The sequence below is a fragment of the Pinus tabuliformis genome, chromosome 9 (assembly GCF_031772625.1).
Source record: "Pinus tabuliformis cultivar Carrire ecotype Pingquan chromosome 9, CPIR1, whole genome shotgun sequence".
Lineage (NCBI taxonomy): Eukaryota > Viridiplantae > Streptophyta > Pinopsida > Pinales > Pinaceae > Pinus > Pinus tabuliformis.
Genome location: NC_142307.1, coordinates 1,359,376,587 through 1,359,392,944, shown reverse-complemented (window position 1 = coordinate 1,359,392,944; position 16,358 = coordinate 1,359,376,587). Strand labels below are relative to the sequence as shown.

General features: G+C 40.7%; 1 protein-coding gene across 2 annotated transcripts in view; it reads right to left on the bottom strand.

Annotated features, from left to right (window-relative positions):
• Positions 1-1,768: 1,768 nt before the first annotated feature.
• The window catches only part of LOC149153556 (protein cornichon homolog 2-like), a 184,721-nt gene continuing 170,131 nt past the window's right edge, over positions 1,769-16,358 (bottom strand). Inside the window, exons 4-5 of one of the 2 annotated variants that reach the window (XM_089439847.1) lie at positions 2,322-2,429; positions 1,769-2,163 (exon numbers count right to left, since the gene is read on the bottom strand). In XM_089439847.1, the coding sequence (XP_089295973.1) occupies positions 2,360-2,429 (70 nt within the window). In that variant the 3' untranslated portion in view covers positions 1,769-2,163; positions 2,322-2,359. Of the gene's footprint in view, positions 2,169-2,321; positions 2,430-16,358 lie in introns of both variants that reach the window. The other variant, XM_089439846.1, reaches the window with a different exon arrangement.

Genomic DNA, 16,358 nt, shown 5'->3' with positions numbered 1-16,358 from the left:
ATGTGTTCCCATTGAAGAGCGATCGCACCTTGCATTTCCAGATTTCCTGCATCTTTCCGCAGTGGAATAGGTCCCTGCCAGCCAGCAATCAAACTACCCCAAAAGAAAAGACCCTTTCTATGAAAGAACTTTAATAAAGATTCAGGCACATTGATCTCCTCGGCACCGCTCAGGAACTGGTCTTTTCCAATAAGGATCTTGTTGCCAATTTGGAAATGCCAAATTAAGTTCTTCAAAAAATAACTTTCTATCTTACGAAAGCTAAGCCAAATTGAAGAACCATATGAGGCGCCGATCCTTCCCTCCCTAAACCAAAATGATAAGTCCTTCCTGCCTAACTATTTCTTCTGAATTGTGATACTCCATGGTCCTTCTCCATGAATCCCTCTCCACAAAGACTTGCATAAAAGAGCCTTCCCAAAAGTGCACATATCGAGCAAACCCCATCTTCCCATACTCTTTGGCAACGAGATACTGGATAACTTTGAGAGATGATGTTTCCTTCTTTCTGCTTGACCACCTCAAATAAAATTCGCTGTTAGTTTATTCATATTTTGAATTATACTCGCAGGAAGAAAATATTGAGGGTATTACTAATTATTATATTATCATTACGAGGGTATTACTAATTAGCTTTTTCCAAAAGGATATGTATTGACAATGGGATTGAGATATCAATGTCCTTTGGCATGATGTCGTTTTGCTTGAGCCATGCATCCATTTATGCATTGTCACACGGCCTTCTATTTTTTTTTCCTTGATTCACTCATACATGACTATGGGTATGCCCAACCCATGAATGAAAAGATGCTTATCTGTTTTTTTATTATGTTTGCAAATCATTTCTTTCTTGCGTTTCACCTTTGACCCACTCATATGTTGTACTGGACTCATTCATAAGCATGGGTATGAAAGGATGATTATCTCATTTTTATTATGTTTGCAGGTTGTTTCCTTAATCTAACAAGTGACTTCCTCTCTAGTCTCTCAAAGGTCCACTTTGATTGGAAAAAAAAAAAATATGCATTTCAACCATCCATTGCTCCTCTTAATCATACAATAGGGGCCATCTATTATTTGGGATTTTATCTTGCACATACTGAGTAGCCATAACCTCGGACTGCATTATTAATTTATTACATGGACTATATTGCAGGGATGTATCAGATTGTCCCAGAACTCCATTAATTATAGTTTTTTCATTTTTCATGATTATTAGAAGATTAGAATTTGCATTTTTTCAACATTGTTCACATTAACACTGGAGTACTTGCAATGTTGCTTCTTGCTCACCTTTAATGGCAGGGAGCTGCTTGGGGCTTGCAGGATGGGACATCCACCACAAATAGAGGACACATGGGTATACCCTAGCCCCACAGGGAACAGCACATGTATTCCAGAAAGCAAAATTTGGTCCTGGGCCTCGCTCAGATTACTCCAATGTGTCACCATTTCACCATGGTTAAAATAACAAGATAACAGCATTTTTACCTAACAAGAACTCGTCATAATATTTAACAAAAAATTACACAGCATAACCTTTACTTATTTACTAAATTATTTATTGATGAGACTCATTAAGTTCACGAAATTTCTGAAATCTAAATAGAGATCATCACTACAAAAGTTATCTGTAAAAGGCCACTCAACAATCAGAATAATACTTCCTCAGGTACTTGAAGGTCAGAAAAATGTCAAATGAGCCTGCTGACATGATGCAAAACTTGGATAAATCTGACTTTTAACAACTTGAAATGAGGGATGCATCTCCTGCATTAAAAAAACCCATTTTATAGAAATTGCCACTTTAAATCATTACCAATTGTAAATTATATTGAGCATCCAATCTTCAACTTTCTTTGCAAATGAAATTTGTCGACAGTTCTAGAGCCTGCTTACAAAACATCTTTTCATAACATCTGAATACAAATTCAAGATTCACAAATGCAATCATCTTTTATCACTAAATTCACTTCAGTAATTTCTGGTGTTTAATGGGGTCTCGCCCCCTGAAATTTGACCCTACTATCCGGCCATCTCTAATAGTCCTCCTCCAACACTTTCACTGAAACTTGGTGGAACATAGCTTGAAACATCCAATTACAGCATAAAATTTACTAAAACAGTCCACCCAAAAAATGAGATGTCTTCAGGTCTACCAAACTGCCCTGCAAAGAGGGAAATATCCAGATCAGTGAGAACCCAATATTCTAGCCATGAGCATCCAAAATGCATTTCATCATTTCAGGGCAAAAAAATAACTCTAGTGAAAATATAGGTTTGAAACCAAATGTCATGAAGCATTGAGCAATAAAACTTACAAGGGTAAATTATTTATCCGAAACATAAATGGTGCAACTCAAAGTATCCCTGTGTCGACAGCATCATCATCACCCTCTATAAGTGCAATAACAGACGATGACACAAGCCTGGTTCAAGACACATTTACCATGTATATCAATGCTGACAAGTATTGCCAAACTCGATAAATTACTTCAAACGAATGGATCATTAGTAATAGAAATATTTTTCTTACAAGGGAAAAAAAACCTCCAAAGCTGAAAAAGTTCATTGCTGCCATTAATTAGCTTTCCAAGAAAACCCAAAACAATCATTCGACAAGACACCTAGTCCTATCTTTGTTTAATTCTGTGATAATGGAGTTCCAAAGATGTATCACTAACCCTTTGTGAGGCATTTCCATGTCATGTTCCACGAGAATTTATTCTAGAGAAGTAGATCACATGCTTGAGAGATACGTGTCTATGAGGCTCACCGAATGTTTCAGTTTATCACATTATGAAAATTGATTTATGTTTGTGCCGGAACTTTGAACCTCTCATCGCACGTCAAATGCTCTCATACAAGGATAATGGGTGTGTTCACATAATACTTTTCCTTGTTCAATAATTGATAGAATCTTGTGTCAAAGACGGTCCTGTACCAAGGTTTGGTGTAAATTGACTTGGTTTAAGAATGTCATTATTGGAACTTTTTCAAAACCAAGATCATTTCTGGGGACTAGTGAATAATTAGGAAGGGATGAATAGGCATATCAAATACCATATGACTGGCAGGTATATCCTTCTTATGGAAAAGATACTGCCGAGTTAATTTTAATGAAGGGACAGCACAACTTCACCCAGGGAAAGTTGTTGCATTCAAATCTGACTTAGCAATACAACTTGTAGCTGGGAGAGGCGCTTCTCATAAAGATATTGACTCTCTTGAGGTCAGAGCCAAAGCATACATGGTCACCCTCCTTGGCCATGTAGGGAGTGGAAATAAACACAGTTCTCCTTTGGGATGGAAAAGTAAGAATACATGTTGTATCCTGTGTTGATTTTTAAGGAGTTCTTCAATCTGATGATTATTTCTTAGGAATGTTTCTTGGACAGATCTCATCTTACATTCATTATGCATCATAAAATAATTAAACAGAGAACTTCAACAATAACAATATGCCAGAAGATCATAAAGCTAAGTTGCACTAAAATGGATACGGGAATGGATACAAATATGTTGTTTGAAATGGATACGGCAAATTTTCAAAAAATCGAGATATGATACGGCAAGAAAATGGCATATATATGATGATTATGTATTTTTAAATATAGAATTTAGATTCTATATTCAAAAAAAAAAAAAAAAAAAAATATATATATATATATATATATATATTACCATTCATCTTTTGGAATCTAAATTCTATATTTAATAATACATAATCATCATCATGAATTCAACATAAACAAATCATCATCATCAATTCAGCATAAACATCGTCATCATCATTAGTGATTATTATAACATTCAACATATCATCAAGTTTATGTTTCCAATTTCAATCATCAACATCATCACCAAAATTAATAATGCTAAATACACACTACATTGTACAAATTACAAAATGAACTATGACAAAATGAACATATTATGGTATTGATTGTTCATTGTTCAAAAGTTAAAAACATCATAATAAAATATATTTACACATCATCAAATATGTTTTCATCCATGTAATTAAGATCCATGTCAACATTTGGATCCTCTCCAAGAGTGGGCGCATTGTTGCCATGTCCACTTGAAAATGCAATTATTGGGGCCTCCTCATCAAATAGTCATATGAGAAACATGGCATTCAACGTCATATCCAAGTCAGGTAACTCTGGTTCCACATCCCATAGTTTGGTGGGCCCAAATTTGTTCCTCAGCCTTTTTGGAGCCCAATCTGTCTCACTTCAGCAAATGGATGAAGCCTTATGTGCTCCAGTTCCTCTTTGTTGAAGAGGAACTAGCAATCTGTGACAAGATCCTAATGGCCAATTTTGGATATGTGGAAGTTCCCCACCATAGTAGTTCCACCAATCAATTGGACTTAATATGGTCTTGTCCCCCACAAAATCAAGATCTGCATCCAAACCATCTGATCCCACAAAATGAACAAACTTTGAACGAACCTAAATCCCAATATCAAGATCTACAAATAGCTTTCTAAAAGCTTTCTTAAATCCTTATGAGACTTTTGGGTTTTTGCTTAGTGCGGTTGTTTCTAGATTACTTAGCAACTCTGCAGAATAATATTTTGGATTCATTGTGTAGGCAAAAGGTGCAATGGGGTGGGCATCATGTTCCACCTTTTGGTCAATACATCTTTTAATTCTTTGTAAAAGACTTCATCTGGGTTCTTCTTGGCATTTATAACGACCCTTACCTTCTCTATCATAGAGTCAATGCCCTCATACACCTCTCCCAAATCAGGCATATCTGTGTCAAACATGCGTAGCAAATCCACAACTGGCTTAGTAAATGCCAAGAAGTACTCCACCCCATCATACCATTCACCATCAACAACTAACATTTTCATTGCTTGTGCTCTTTCAGTTTGGGGTTGCCTCCATTGATTCCAAAGAGAATTGAATACCATTGATTCTAAAGTTTCTTTCAGTTGCATAAGTCTTTGTTAAGACTATGACGTGAGAAGCAAAACGAGTCTTGGCAACCTGCAAGTGCCAGTGTTTCAATAAATTAAAAATCATAATTGATTGAATTACTATTATGATTCACGAATCATGACTTATTTGAAAATCCAATTTACATATTTGACATTAGAGATACAAATTAGAATTAATGAAATAAACTTTAAAGTTTAGGCACCTTAAGGAGCTCCAACTTCGCAAATTCTCTGTAAATGCCTTGGGACATGTGGTGGTTTGTGATTAAGGCTTGAATTTCTTTTGCCTCTTCAAATAGGTCGAATCCACTCAATTTGCTTTCCCATCTTTCTCAACATGAGATTCAATGAATATACAACACAAGGGGTCCAAAAGATGTGTTGATATTTGTCTTCAATAATTAGGTTTGTTGCTCTACACATTGTTGCATTATCAATTATTACCTGGACAACATTTTTTGGCCCCACCATTTCAATTGCTTCAATCAAGATGTCAGAGCAATGAATTGGGAATCTTTCAGCTACCCCTCACAATCCATTGCTTTCAAAAACATTGCCCCACCTTGGGCTCTGAGCAATCACATTGATCAAAGGCCTCATGCTTTGATCTTTCCATCCATCAGAAATGATGGACACCCCTATAATGCGCCACAAATTACGAATGGGGTTTAATTTAGCCTCCAAATCTAACTTCTCAGCAGTCAACAATGTAGTGAGGAACTTCTCTTATCCAGGGCTCTTGTACCCTTTTTGGGATTCATTCACTACTTTTATCATAGTTTCCCAATAAGGAGATTGCACAAAGTTAAAGGGAAGGCCATTTGCATAAATACATTGACCTATAGTTGCATCTGCCTTCTCTCAAAAATCATTATAAAAACTATTTTCAAGCGGTCCCAAAGTAGACTGCTTTGAACCAGAACTGCCAATTCCATAAGAGGGAAGTGGTGTGATGTAAGAGCATCCAGCTCAGAAATTTCATTGTATTTTAGTAGACATAGGGGGGTCTTGTGTTTTCAAGGAAGTTGGTTTTCTAAGTATTAAATTAATGTAATTATTAAGGTTTTGAGTGATTTTAATGAGAGAAACTAGAATAGGGATTAATTAAGTATTGTGAGGCATATTTGTAAATGTTTTCGAATGTAGGAGAACATGAGTGATGATGAGTGATTAGTGAGAATTGAGAGATTTTGAAATATTGTAAATCCTAGATTAAGAATTGTTTTCATGATTTTGGGGATTAAAGAGAATCCTTAGGATTTAGTTAAGTTGTTGAGATCCTCAAGAGATCATTGAAAGATTTTAGGACTTGATGAACAGATTAAGGATTTGAACCAGGAAATGGGTTACAAAACCTTTTGTATAAATGTAAGCCTAAAAGGCATAGAGAGAGTTAGTTAGTTCGAGGGTTAGCTAGCTAGGAGTTAGTAAGGAGTTAGTTAGAGAGCTACGGGCAGATAGAGTGAAGTAGTGTCAAAAGCCCACTGATATAGAAGATTAGGCCTAGAAGGAATTCAGTGTGTAAATATTTACCTATTAATACAGAAAGCGTAATTTCTGAGTTTGTGTGGATTGTATTGTATAATTGAATTATAAAATATGCATAGTATCAGAGTATTTGCATAGCACAAGTGTGCAGGGAATTCAAAAAGAATCCAAGAGAGAAGAAGTGCAGAAAGGAGTGTTATGGGTTGAACACAAACGGTATTTGAGAGAATCCTTAATGGTTACAACGAAGGTAGAGCTGTAAGGTTTCCTAAAACCTAAGGATTTATGAAGGAAGTGTAAAGGTGTAAAGAAATGAAGTAACAGAGCGGAGATTGAAATCAAAACAAGTGAAAACCGTAAGGCAAGAACAAATACCCAAGCAAAAAGTCGAATGGACTATTACACAGTAAGAAATAAAATAATGGCAGCAAAGTACAGTTGTTGGATCAGTCAGATCAATGGATGAGATTGTGTGCGATAGACGACTAAGATTAAGTCGCACAAAATAAAGTCAAGAAGATGAATGGCTGAGATTAAAAACACGTGTTAGTTGAATAGTGGAGTGGTCTTCGTAAGCGGTAAGCAGTTTCTCGTGCGCCCTAAAAGTCGTAAGTGGTATTCCTAAAATTCACGTGATTAGCCTTAGCGGGCGACACGTAGCACGAGAAAACTACTTTTCTCGCGCGGCCTCGACTTGTTATCATTTGTGCAAGTATCTGTGCGATATTGCGCAATAGTCGTTGGACCTGACGAGATGGACCAACGATATAGATCGGCCAAGCTAGTTGGCGATCGGGTGACGCGATAACCGTCGAATAAGGAATGAGATCGACAGCGCAGATTTGAAAAGCAGGTTGAGCATCGATATATGTGCAAAGGTTTGTGGAATGGCGGAAAGGTAATGTTTTAAACATGGCTTATCAAATATTTCTATTATACAAGAGTTATAATAGAAACGAGAGGAATTAATGTTTTATGGGTTAAGTTTGAGTTTTAACCGAAGTCTAAAGACCAGGGTATGGTTGATAAGCACCGGAGGTGAAAAATTACCCAAAGTCGAAATTTGTGGGATAGTTAAAAGAATTGTTTCCGCATAGAATATATTTAAGGAGCTTTAAACCTTGACTTGTGAAGGTTTTACTAAGTAAGGAATTTTGAAATTCCTGCAACATGTATATGAGATGCAATTTTATTTGCATACTGTGGGTATGTGCGGCTTAGGCTGCATCATATTTGGTATCAGAGCAGAACAAGGAAATTCTATGTGTAAGAATTCTTTGAGAAAACTTAGAACAGAGTTATGTTTTGGAGGTATGTATGCAGGCAAGAGTAGATCAGATTTTAAATCTGACAAACAGTATGCAAACAGATAAAGTGTAGCAAAATTTGCAAATGCAAAGAAACAGAGAACAATCCATTCAAAGTGCAAGTGAATGGTAGAACAAGATCATGAAGAGGTCTTGAAGGTAGCGGCATAAGAAGGTGAGAAGATTGCAGCAACCTAGAGCAAGGAGTGCTCAATTGGTTCCAGAGGAGAGAACCAGAGAGATGCCAAAAGACTGAGCTCAGAGGAGAGAAGCTTAGTGAGGTATCATGTAGCAAGGGGGACTTGTTACTGCAGAGATTTTGTTGCAGCTCACGGAAAGATCATAAAGGCAATTCCACAGAGGATGTGGGTAGAATTGCTAAGGGATGAAGGAAGCTGGTAAGAGTTTTTGAATGAAAGCAAAATGTGGCAGAACCTTGAAGAATTCCAACAGTGGTTGGATAAAGAGGACAGTTGTGTTCTTAAAAAGTGCAGACGAGTTGAAGCCTAGAAGGAGCAAAGGAAAATGCTCAAGAGGTTCCAGAGAATAGAGAACCAAGTGCTTGCCAAAAGACCAAGTACAGAGGAAAGCTTGTGAGGTAAGTGGCAGCAGGGAAGACTTGCTGTTGCAGAGGCTTTAATGCAGCTCGTAGTAAGTGAGTGAAGAACTCATGAAAATAGAGAAAGAGATGACCACTGATAGTCATAACAGAGATAACAGAGGTTCTGAGGAAGACCACAGCAAAAGAAAAGTGAAGAAGGAGGATGCCAAGGAAAATGGCAAGAGAATGAGTCAAGAGGAGCGTGACAAGGAGATTGCGGATTTAAAAGAACAACTCAATGTACTAAGGATGCTACTAGAGGAAAACCAAATACAAGGTTGGGTCTTGAGGAAAAAAGCAGTGAAGTGGCCTAAGTTACAGAGAAGGCTACAACAGAGGCAAGTGAAGTGGCTGGTGGAAAAACTCAGAGAAGCTGAGTTGGAAATGGAAGTTTCTATTTGTGAAGCAGAACAGGGGGAAGTTCTAGGTGAAGATGAAGAATGGAGATCAGTGAACTATTGGGATAGTTCAAAGCAGCATGAGGAAATGTGGACAAAGGTAGCAGAAGAGGCTATCAAGCCTTATATTTTTGAATCTAATAGTTTTGGTGTGTTTGCAGGTTCTGCAAAGGATTGGCAGTCTTATGAAGCTGTCATAAAAATTGATAAAAGTCAACAAAGTTCAGAGGAGAACTTGGATCAGCATACTGATGTGCTGACAGAGGATGAAGAGTACTTCTCAAAAGATAAGTATTCTAGAGCAGAGGAAGGATGGCAGAGCGCGCGTTTATGAGGCTTAACAGAGGGTTAGGGTAAAACCCTAGATTTTACTGCAGCATCGACTGTTTCTACCGCAGGCGCCCGGACGACCGACTGTTCTATTCTTCGCAGCTGTCTCCATCTGCCGGCGGTTACCTGTTTCCAACATGGGCGACGTTATGGATATTGAGGAGCTCGATTACTCTGAGGACCCTTTTCCCGACCAAGTCATATTTGGAAACCCTAACCCTAAACTTCTGGTTACAGGTTCACCTCATCCCTCCATTTCAGCACCGTCTTGTTCTGCCCCGGTGGTTACCTTCCCTGGGCATAGTGCTTCATCGCTTGTCTTCGGGTCCTTATCAATTGACTCTCCTGCACTCAATTGCCCTCCGTTATCCCCGAGTACTCTACACATCCTCACTACAATCTCGCCGCCATCGCCCACTTTCGAGCCGAACCCTCCAGTCAACCACCTCCGTCCGTCGAGCTCGACACTGTTTCCGGCACAGCCTGAGGAAACCCCTGCATCTTGTGGCCAAAACCCTCCCATTTCGGCAAACTCTCCGTCGGGGTGCTTTGAAACGTCCGCAGTAAAGGTCAAATCAGCGGCCCAACTGCTTCAGGAAGGGGCTGCCTCACCAGATCCACTATTGGACCACCCATCAGCGCCACGAACTAGGAAACGGAAAACTAAGTGCGTGAAGGCCACTGCAAAGGACATCACCATCAGCTTTGGCGAAGGTATTGCTATGGGGGAAGCTGTTAATATGGCAAGTACTGTGTTGGTAGGACATGTCTGAGGTAGGGCATACTCAGCGGATAGATTAACCCTCTGGGTGCAAGAAATTTGGGGGAGCATGCTCAAAGATTTGCCAGAGGTGCAGGTACTACCTAGGGGCTGGTTCGCTCTTCATTTCGCCAAAGAAAACTACACAGACCTGGTTCTTGCTAGGTATTGGCATATTGAGATGGCACCGGTCCTCCTCAAAAGATGGAGCCCCCTATTCGACCCGGAGCGGGAGCAGATTGGAGCAGGACCCCTCTCGGTTCGCTTGCCTGGACTCCCACTGCATTATTGGTGCGAGGAGGTATTTGTTAGAATTGGAAATGCTCTCGGCACATACTTGGACCACGACAAGACTTTTGTTCAGACCAAGAATCGAACCCTAGCTCGCATTCTGGTCCACCTGGATACGCGTGAGGGTTTGGAAGAAAAAATCACCCTTCAATGGAGGAATTACACTCGGGTGCAGATCCTGGACTATGAAGGAGTCCCGTTCCGCTGTAGAAGATGCCACAAAGTGGGGCACATCTTCAAGGATTGCCCACTAATCAAAAAACCGGCGGATCCTCCGAGTGCTCCGAATACCTCAATGGGGCTAGCTGTAACTCCTCTGGATCACACTCCTGTATCGGCACCCCAGGCTTCTGTTCACAATAGCACTCCGATGGCAGCAGCAGGAGCTCACAGAACTCCATCGCCTCCGTTGACGAGAGCTCAAGCAGCTGCCAAGGCCGCAAAAAAATCGGGTATTCCTCTGTCCTCTCACCCTTTCTCAAATTCTTGCAGTTCTTTTCTTGATACATCATCTACCATCAATACATCTGCAATTCACTATTCTCTTGCATTGACACCTCCCACCATCGCCACCACTGCTCCATCTATACCTCCCTCTCCATCCAACACATCCCCTCCATCCACAGATGGGATGAACCCACCACACAAATACAATTTGCGCTCCCGTTCACATCTTGATGGACATCCGCCTCTCCTCTCGGGATTGGGTCTTTCCCTCCCTGGTTCTGTCATTCAATCATCCCGGGGGAGGAAATCTTATCTTTCAAAAGCTATTCAAAGGGCTGGGGCAGAGGTTGCCACAAGGAGACAGTCTACTTTGGAAGGGGTTCTTAGAGCGCTGAACACCCCGGGCAGGGTTCCCCCATGAAGTGCCTCTCATTTAATTGCAGAGGTATGGCTAGTGCCTCCAAAAAACTAGCCCTGCGTCGGTTATTTGAAGTCGAACCAATTGATATAATCATGCTGCAAGAAACCCTGGGAGAGGCCGAACTCATTTCCAAATCACTAGCCTCCCTAAAACCTGGTTGGCAATTCTACTCCCTTGATGCTATGGGTCGATCGGGGGGTTTAGCCATAGGGCATAATCCTCGCACCATCAAAGTGTTAGCATCCTGGGGAGGATCAAGGTTTATAGGGTTGGACATCTTCTCGGCAGAACTTGGCTTGAATCTTCGGGTCATTAACATATATGGTCCGTGTCAACAGAGGGAGAACTTTTGGCAGCATCTGCTCAATCTCTCGATCACATCTCCTGACCACATAATTCTCGGGGGTGATCTCAACTTCTCCATCAGATTTGGGGAATCTTGGGGATCCCAAGCACAAGTGGACACATTATCAGGATTCATGACGAACCTTTTGGAACAGCATAACTTTGCTGATGTCCCCATGAATAAGCCACTCCCGACTTGGAGAAACAGAAGGGTGGGGGAAGCAGCTCTTGCCAGGAGGTTAGATCGTTTTTTGATTAAGGTTCCCCTCCTGCATCAGTATAGACAATGGGTAGGTTCTGGGGGTATCTCGGATCACTCTCCCATATATTTAGAGATCCTTGGCCCCCAACCTAAACCCAAACCTCCTTTCAAATTTAATCATGTTTGGCTACAGGACCCTGGATACATCAATCTGGTCTCGGATTTTTGGAAGGCAAACCCTATTGCGAGACATAGATCATTTGCAGAGGGGTTCTGTCACAACCTGACCCAGCTCAAGCACCTCTCCATCACCTGGGCCAAAGAGAAAAATCAGAGGGAGGACTTCACCTTATCTCAGATTGAGTCTGAATTGAGTGCTCTATCAAATGACCGCAATCTGGGTTTTTCATCTGCTAGTGAAAAATCTCACCTGATAGAGCTAGAGAAACAGAAGGCAAGGATCTTGCAGGAGAGAGAGGAAACCTGGCGACTCAAGAGCAGGGCCATCTGGTTACAAGCTGGAGATGATAATACAAAAAAATTTCAGAATTATGCCAAAGGAAGAAAAGTTTCTAACACCATTTGGAACCTACCCCTACCTGATGGGGGAGTGGCAGACACTTTTAATAAACTCTCTCACCTTGGTACCTCTCACTTTCAGCAACTTTTCAAATCCCCTCCTAGGTCTAATCTAGCAGACATCATCAATGTTGCTAGCAATTTCCCTCGTTTTGTAAATGAAGATGAGGCAGAAGAGCTAAACTCTCCTGTTACTCCTGGCGAGCTTGAAGGGACTTTGAAATGGTTCAAAAAAGACAAAAGTCCTAGACCGGATGGATGGTCGATCGAATTTTATCTCGCTTTTTATGAACTCTTGGGGGATGATCTGTTAAAAGTTGTGGAAGAATGCAGAACCTCTGGCACCATATACAATGTTGTCAATACTACATTCATTGCCCTCATCCCTAAATCTGACTCCCCTTCATCCTTCAATGATTTTAGGCCCATCTCCCTCTGCAACTGTCTGTACAAGATCATTGCTAAAATTATTGCAAACCGTATCAGACCCATCCTCTCTCACCATATATCACCTGAACAGTTTGCCTTCCTTGAGCATCGACAAATTCACGAAGCCATAGGTACGGCCCAGGAGGCCATTCACTCGATCCGGTCCAAAAAGTTAAAGGGAATCATCCTAAAGATCGACCTAGCGAAAGCATTTGATCGAGTTAGTTGGCTCTACATTAAGATGCTCCTCATTCACCTTGGCTTCCCCCACGCTTTCATCACCTGGATCATGTCATGCATCACCACTCCAACTTTCAGTGTCCTCATCAATGGATCTGCCTCTCACTTTTTTCATGCCGAGCGAGGCCTCAGACAGGGCTGCCCCCTCTCCCCCTTACTCTTTCTGATAGTCATGGAAGGACTCAGCAGACTTCTAGCACAAGCTAAAAGAGATGGCAGACTTTGTGGTCTCAAAATAAATGATTTATGTTATCTGACACATCTCCTTTTTGTGGATGACGTTCTTATATTCCTTGATGGAAGCATTAGAGACTCAGCCTCTTTCTCAAATGTTCTTTCCCTTTTCTCAAAGGCTACTGGCATGCAGGCAAATCATGGGAAATCCACCATTACATTAGCCCTCACTTCCATCCATGAGTCACGATTTGCTCAGCACCACTTTCCATATTGTATCCTCCCACTTGACCGTGGTTTTAAATATCTGGGATTTTGGATCAAACCCCTCAGCCAAAAAATAGCAGATTGGGTCTGGCTAGTTATCAAGTTGGAAAAAAAGCTCACAAATTGGTGCCATAGATTCTTATCCAGAGCAGGCAGACTTGTGCTCATTAAATCTGTACTGGAGGCCACACCTGTTTTCTGGATGGCATTGGCATGGATCCCTAGGAATATCCTTGCCCGTCTACAACAGATATGTAGCAGATACCTTTGGAATGGTCAACAGGATAAGAAGATATTTGCTTGGGTCAGTTGGTCCAAGATTGCTCTGCCCAAAAAATGGGGAGGTTGGGGACTAAAAGACCTAGCCCTATTTGCACAAGCTCTGGCTGCAAAAATGGGCTGGACTTTATTGTCTGGGCAGAATCTTTGGACCTCTGTCTCTTATTATAAGTATATTTGGCCTCTCCCGATCATGGATTGGGTTCGCATGCCTAGCTGGCCAAGGACAGGAATATCATCAGTTTGGAAGGCTCTACTACACTCCCTTCCCATCATCTGAAACAATCTGGTCTGGAGAATTAATGATGGAACAAAAGCCCGCATAGGCCTGGATCCCTGGACTGGGGGGGAGGAAGATTCCAGCTACCGAGAGAACTGATCCAGCTCCTCAATTTGCAAGATATAAGGGTCTTTGCACATATAGTTGATCAGATGAACACTACCATTTTTGCACAGGGTTGGAAATCTGCCCAACAGCTCAACATTCCTCCTCAATGGCACCAAGCGTGGCAAGATTATACAAATGCTCTGAGTGAATCTCACATCAGGATTAAGGAGGGACCTGATGAACTTGTTTGGTGTCTAGCAGAGAATGGAGTATATACCCCAAAGGCTGGCTACCTCGGTCTCATATCGCACAAACAACCTGAGCAGGCTCTTGAATGGTGGAAGAGCATCTGGAAGCTTGGTTCTCCCCCAAGAACAAAACTTTTCTTTTGGTGTGTTCTCAGTAACAAGGTCCCCACGGGGGAATCCCTATCACATCATGCCTTCCAAGGCCCTCACTGGTGTGTCTTATGTAAACAATCATCAGAATCAACAGAGCATTTATTTCTTCATTGTGAAATACTGAACAATCTCTGGCAGATTGTCTCCTCCTCGATCCAACTGTCTGGTAAATGGGAGGGTGAAAACATTTGTCGTGCCTGGGAAAATTGGAGTAATTTGCATCGAGGAACAAAGCAGTTATGCCTCCCTCTCCTCATATGCTGGCACATCTGGCTGGCTCGAAATCGGATTATTTTTGAAGACATTGCAGCTAGATGGTCGCATATCTCGGCCCAGATCATATCTGCATTCCACGAACTGCCCGAGCCCATCAGACCTCGACCTAGGAGACCGCACACCCCTACCCCCATAGACAAAAATACTCCCTGGGCTTTCTTTGACAGTGCTGCACAAAACCAAGGTTGTGGAGGTGGATTTATTCTGTACCTTACTGAACAGCACTACTTTAAGGTTAAGATGGGGCTTGGAAATGGGACAAATAATTATGCAGAACTTATCACACTTTGCCATTTGTTGCACTTCTCACTTGGTCATGATTGCATGGATCTAAACATTTATGGAGACTCAAAAATCATTGTAAATTGGTTCAATAATATTACTGTTTGTCATGCACACACTCTCAGTAATATTTTGGATGAAGTGAACATGTTCAAAGCTCAGTTTAATTCTATTTCTTGTCAACACATTTACAGGGAACATAACTGCAACGCTGACGAGCTTTCCAAGGAGGCCATGCTACTTCCCCGAGGACAGTGGATGATACAGGAACAAAGGGGTACAAATGAGTACTGATACTATCACAGGCCATATACTGATCAGACATATCACAGGGCAGAGAGTCCCTAATTTTGTGTTTTTTTTATCATGCACAGACTATACATATGTATATATTTTCAATATGTTTTTTTTGTTTATTTCAAACCTTATAGAAAGGACATTGCCCTGCGTGGTGAATGTTTATATTGTAGATATCAGACATGGTTTTAAATTATCAGACTCTCAATGAACACCCTGCGTGGTGTGAAGCAAGAAGATATATGCACCATTTTTGACAAAACAGAGCTCCATTTTTTACTATGGCTCACAGAGATGGCCAAGGGCCAATGAAGCATATGCTGAAAGGCATCTACTACATGTAATTTTTCAAATATAATGAAAGATTACGATTTTTCCAGTTGGAAAAAAGTATTCTAGAGCAGAGTATGATGGAGAATGCCACTTGAATGAGGAAAATATTGAATTGTTGTAGCAGGAAAAAATTATTGATGAATTGATATTTGGAGTTGTTACAAAACAAGGACAATTCCTTGTGGAAGAAGGAGATGAAGTTCAGCCTGAAGAACTGATATGTGAAACATTAGTTGAGGCTGTTGAGCCTTACATTTTTCAAACTAACAATTGTTGTATGAATACAAGGATTATAAGTGTTGAAGGAGGACAGTTCTCAAATACTGTTACACAACATGGAGTTCATGAAGTATTGTTTTTTGAAAATGTAAGGAGAGAACAGGAACTTATTTCTGTGAAGATGAATGAGACAGAATTGTCTATGGAAGACAATCCGATTGAATCATTGAGCAATAGTGACCATGTAAAGGATGAAGCTGGAAATGAAGAGCATTGTGATAAAACACTTGCTAAATGTAAAGAGGAAATTGAATTGCTGGAGAATTTGCTAGGAGAACGTGGCAATAGAAAAGAGATGGTTACAAGTATTTGACAACAGAAGAGAGTCTCTAAAAGTCATGGAGACAAAAGAGTGTTTTAATTTACAAACCAATAGTTTGTTTGCAGGAACAGTGAATAGAATGAATGAGTGTGATGTTGTGATCGAAGAAATTGAACAGAGGTTATTTGGAGATGAGATGGAAGTTCAGAAGTAACAAGAGGGTAAGGATGTAAGGGTAGTAGTAAGGATCCAGCAACTCCAAAGTGAAGGTAACCAGTAGAAGATTAAAGGCAAACTTGAAGAAGAGACTATGTTAGCTGAAAACATAGTAAAGGATCATCATTCCATCATGATGATAGGCACAGTGGAGATAACCATGGAAGTTGTT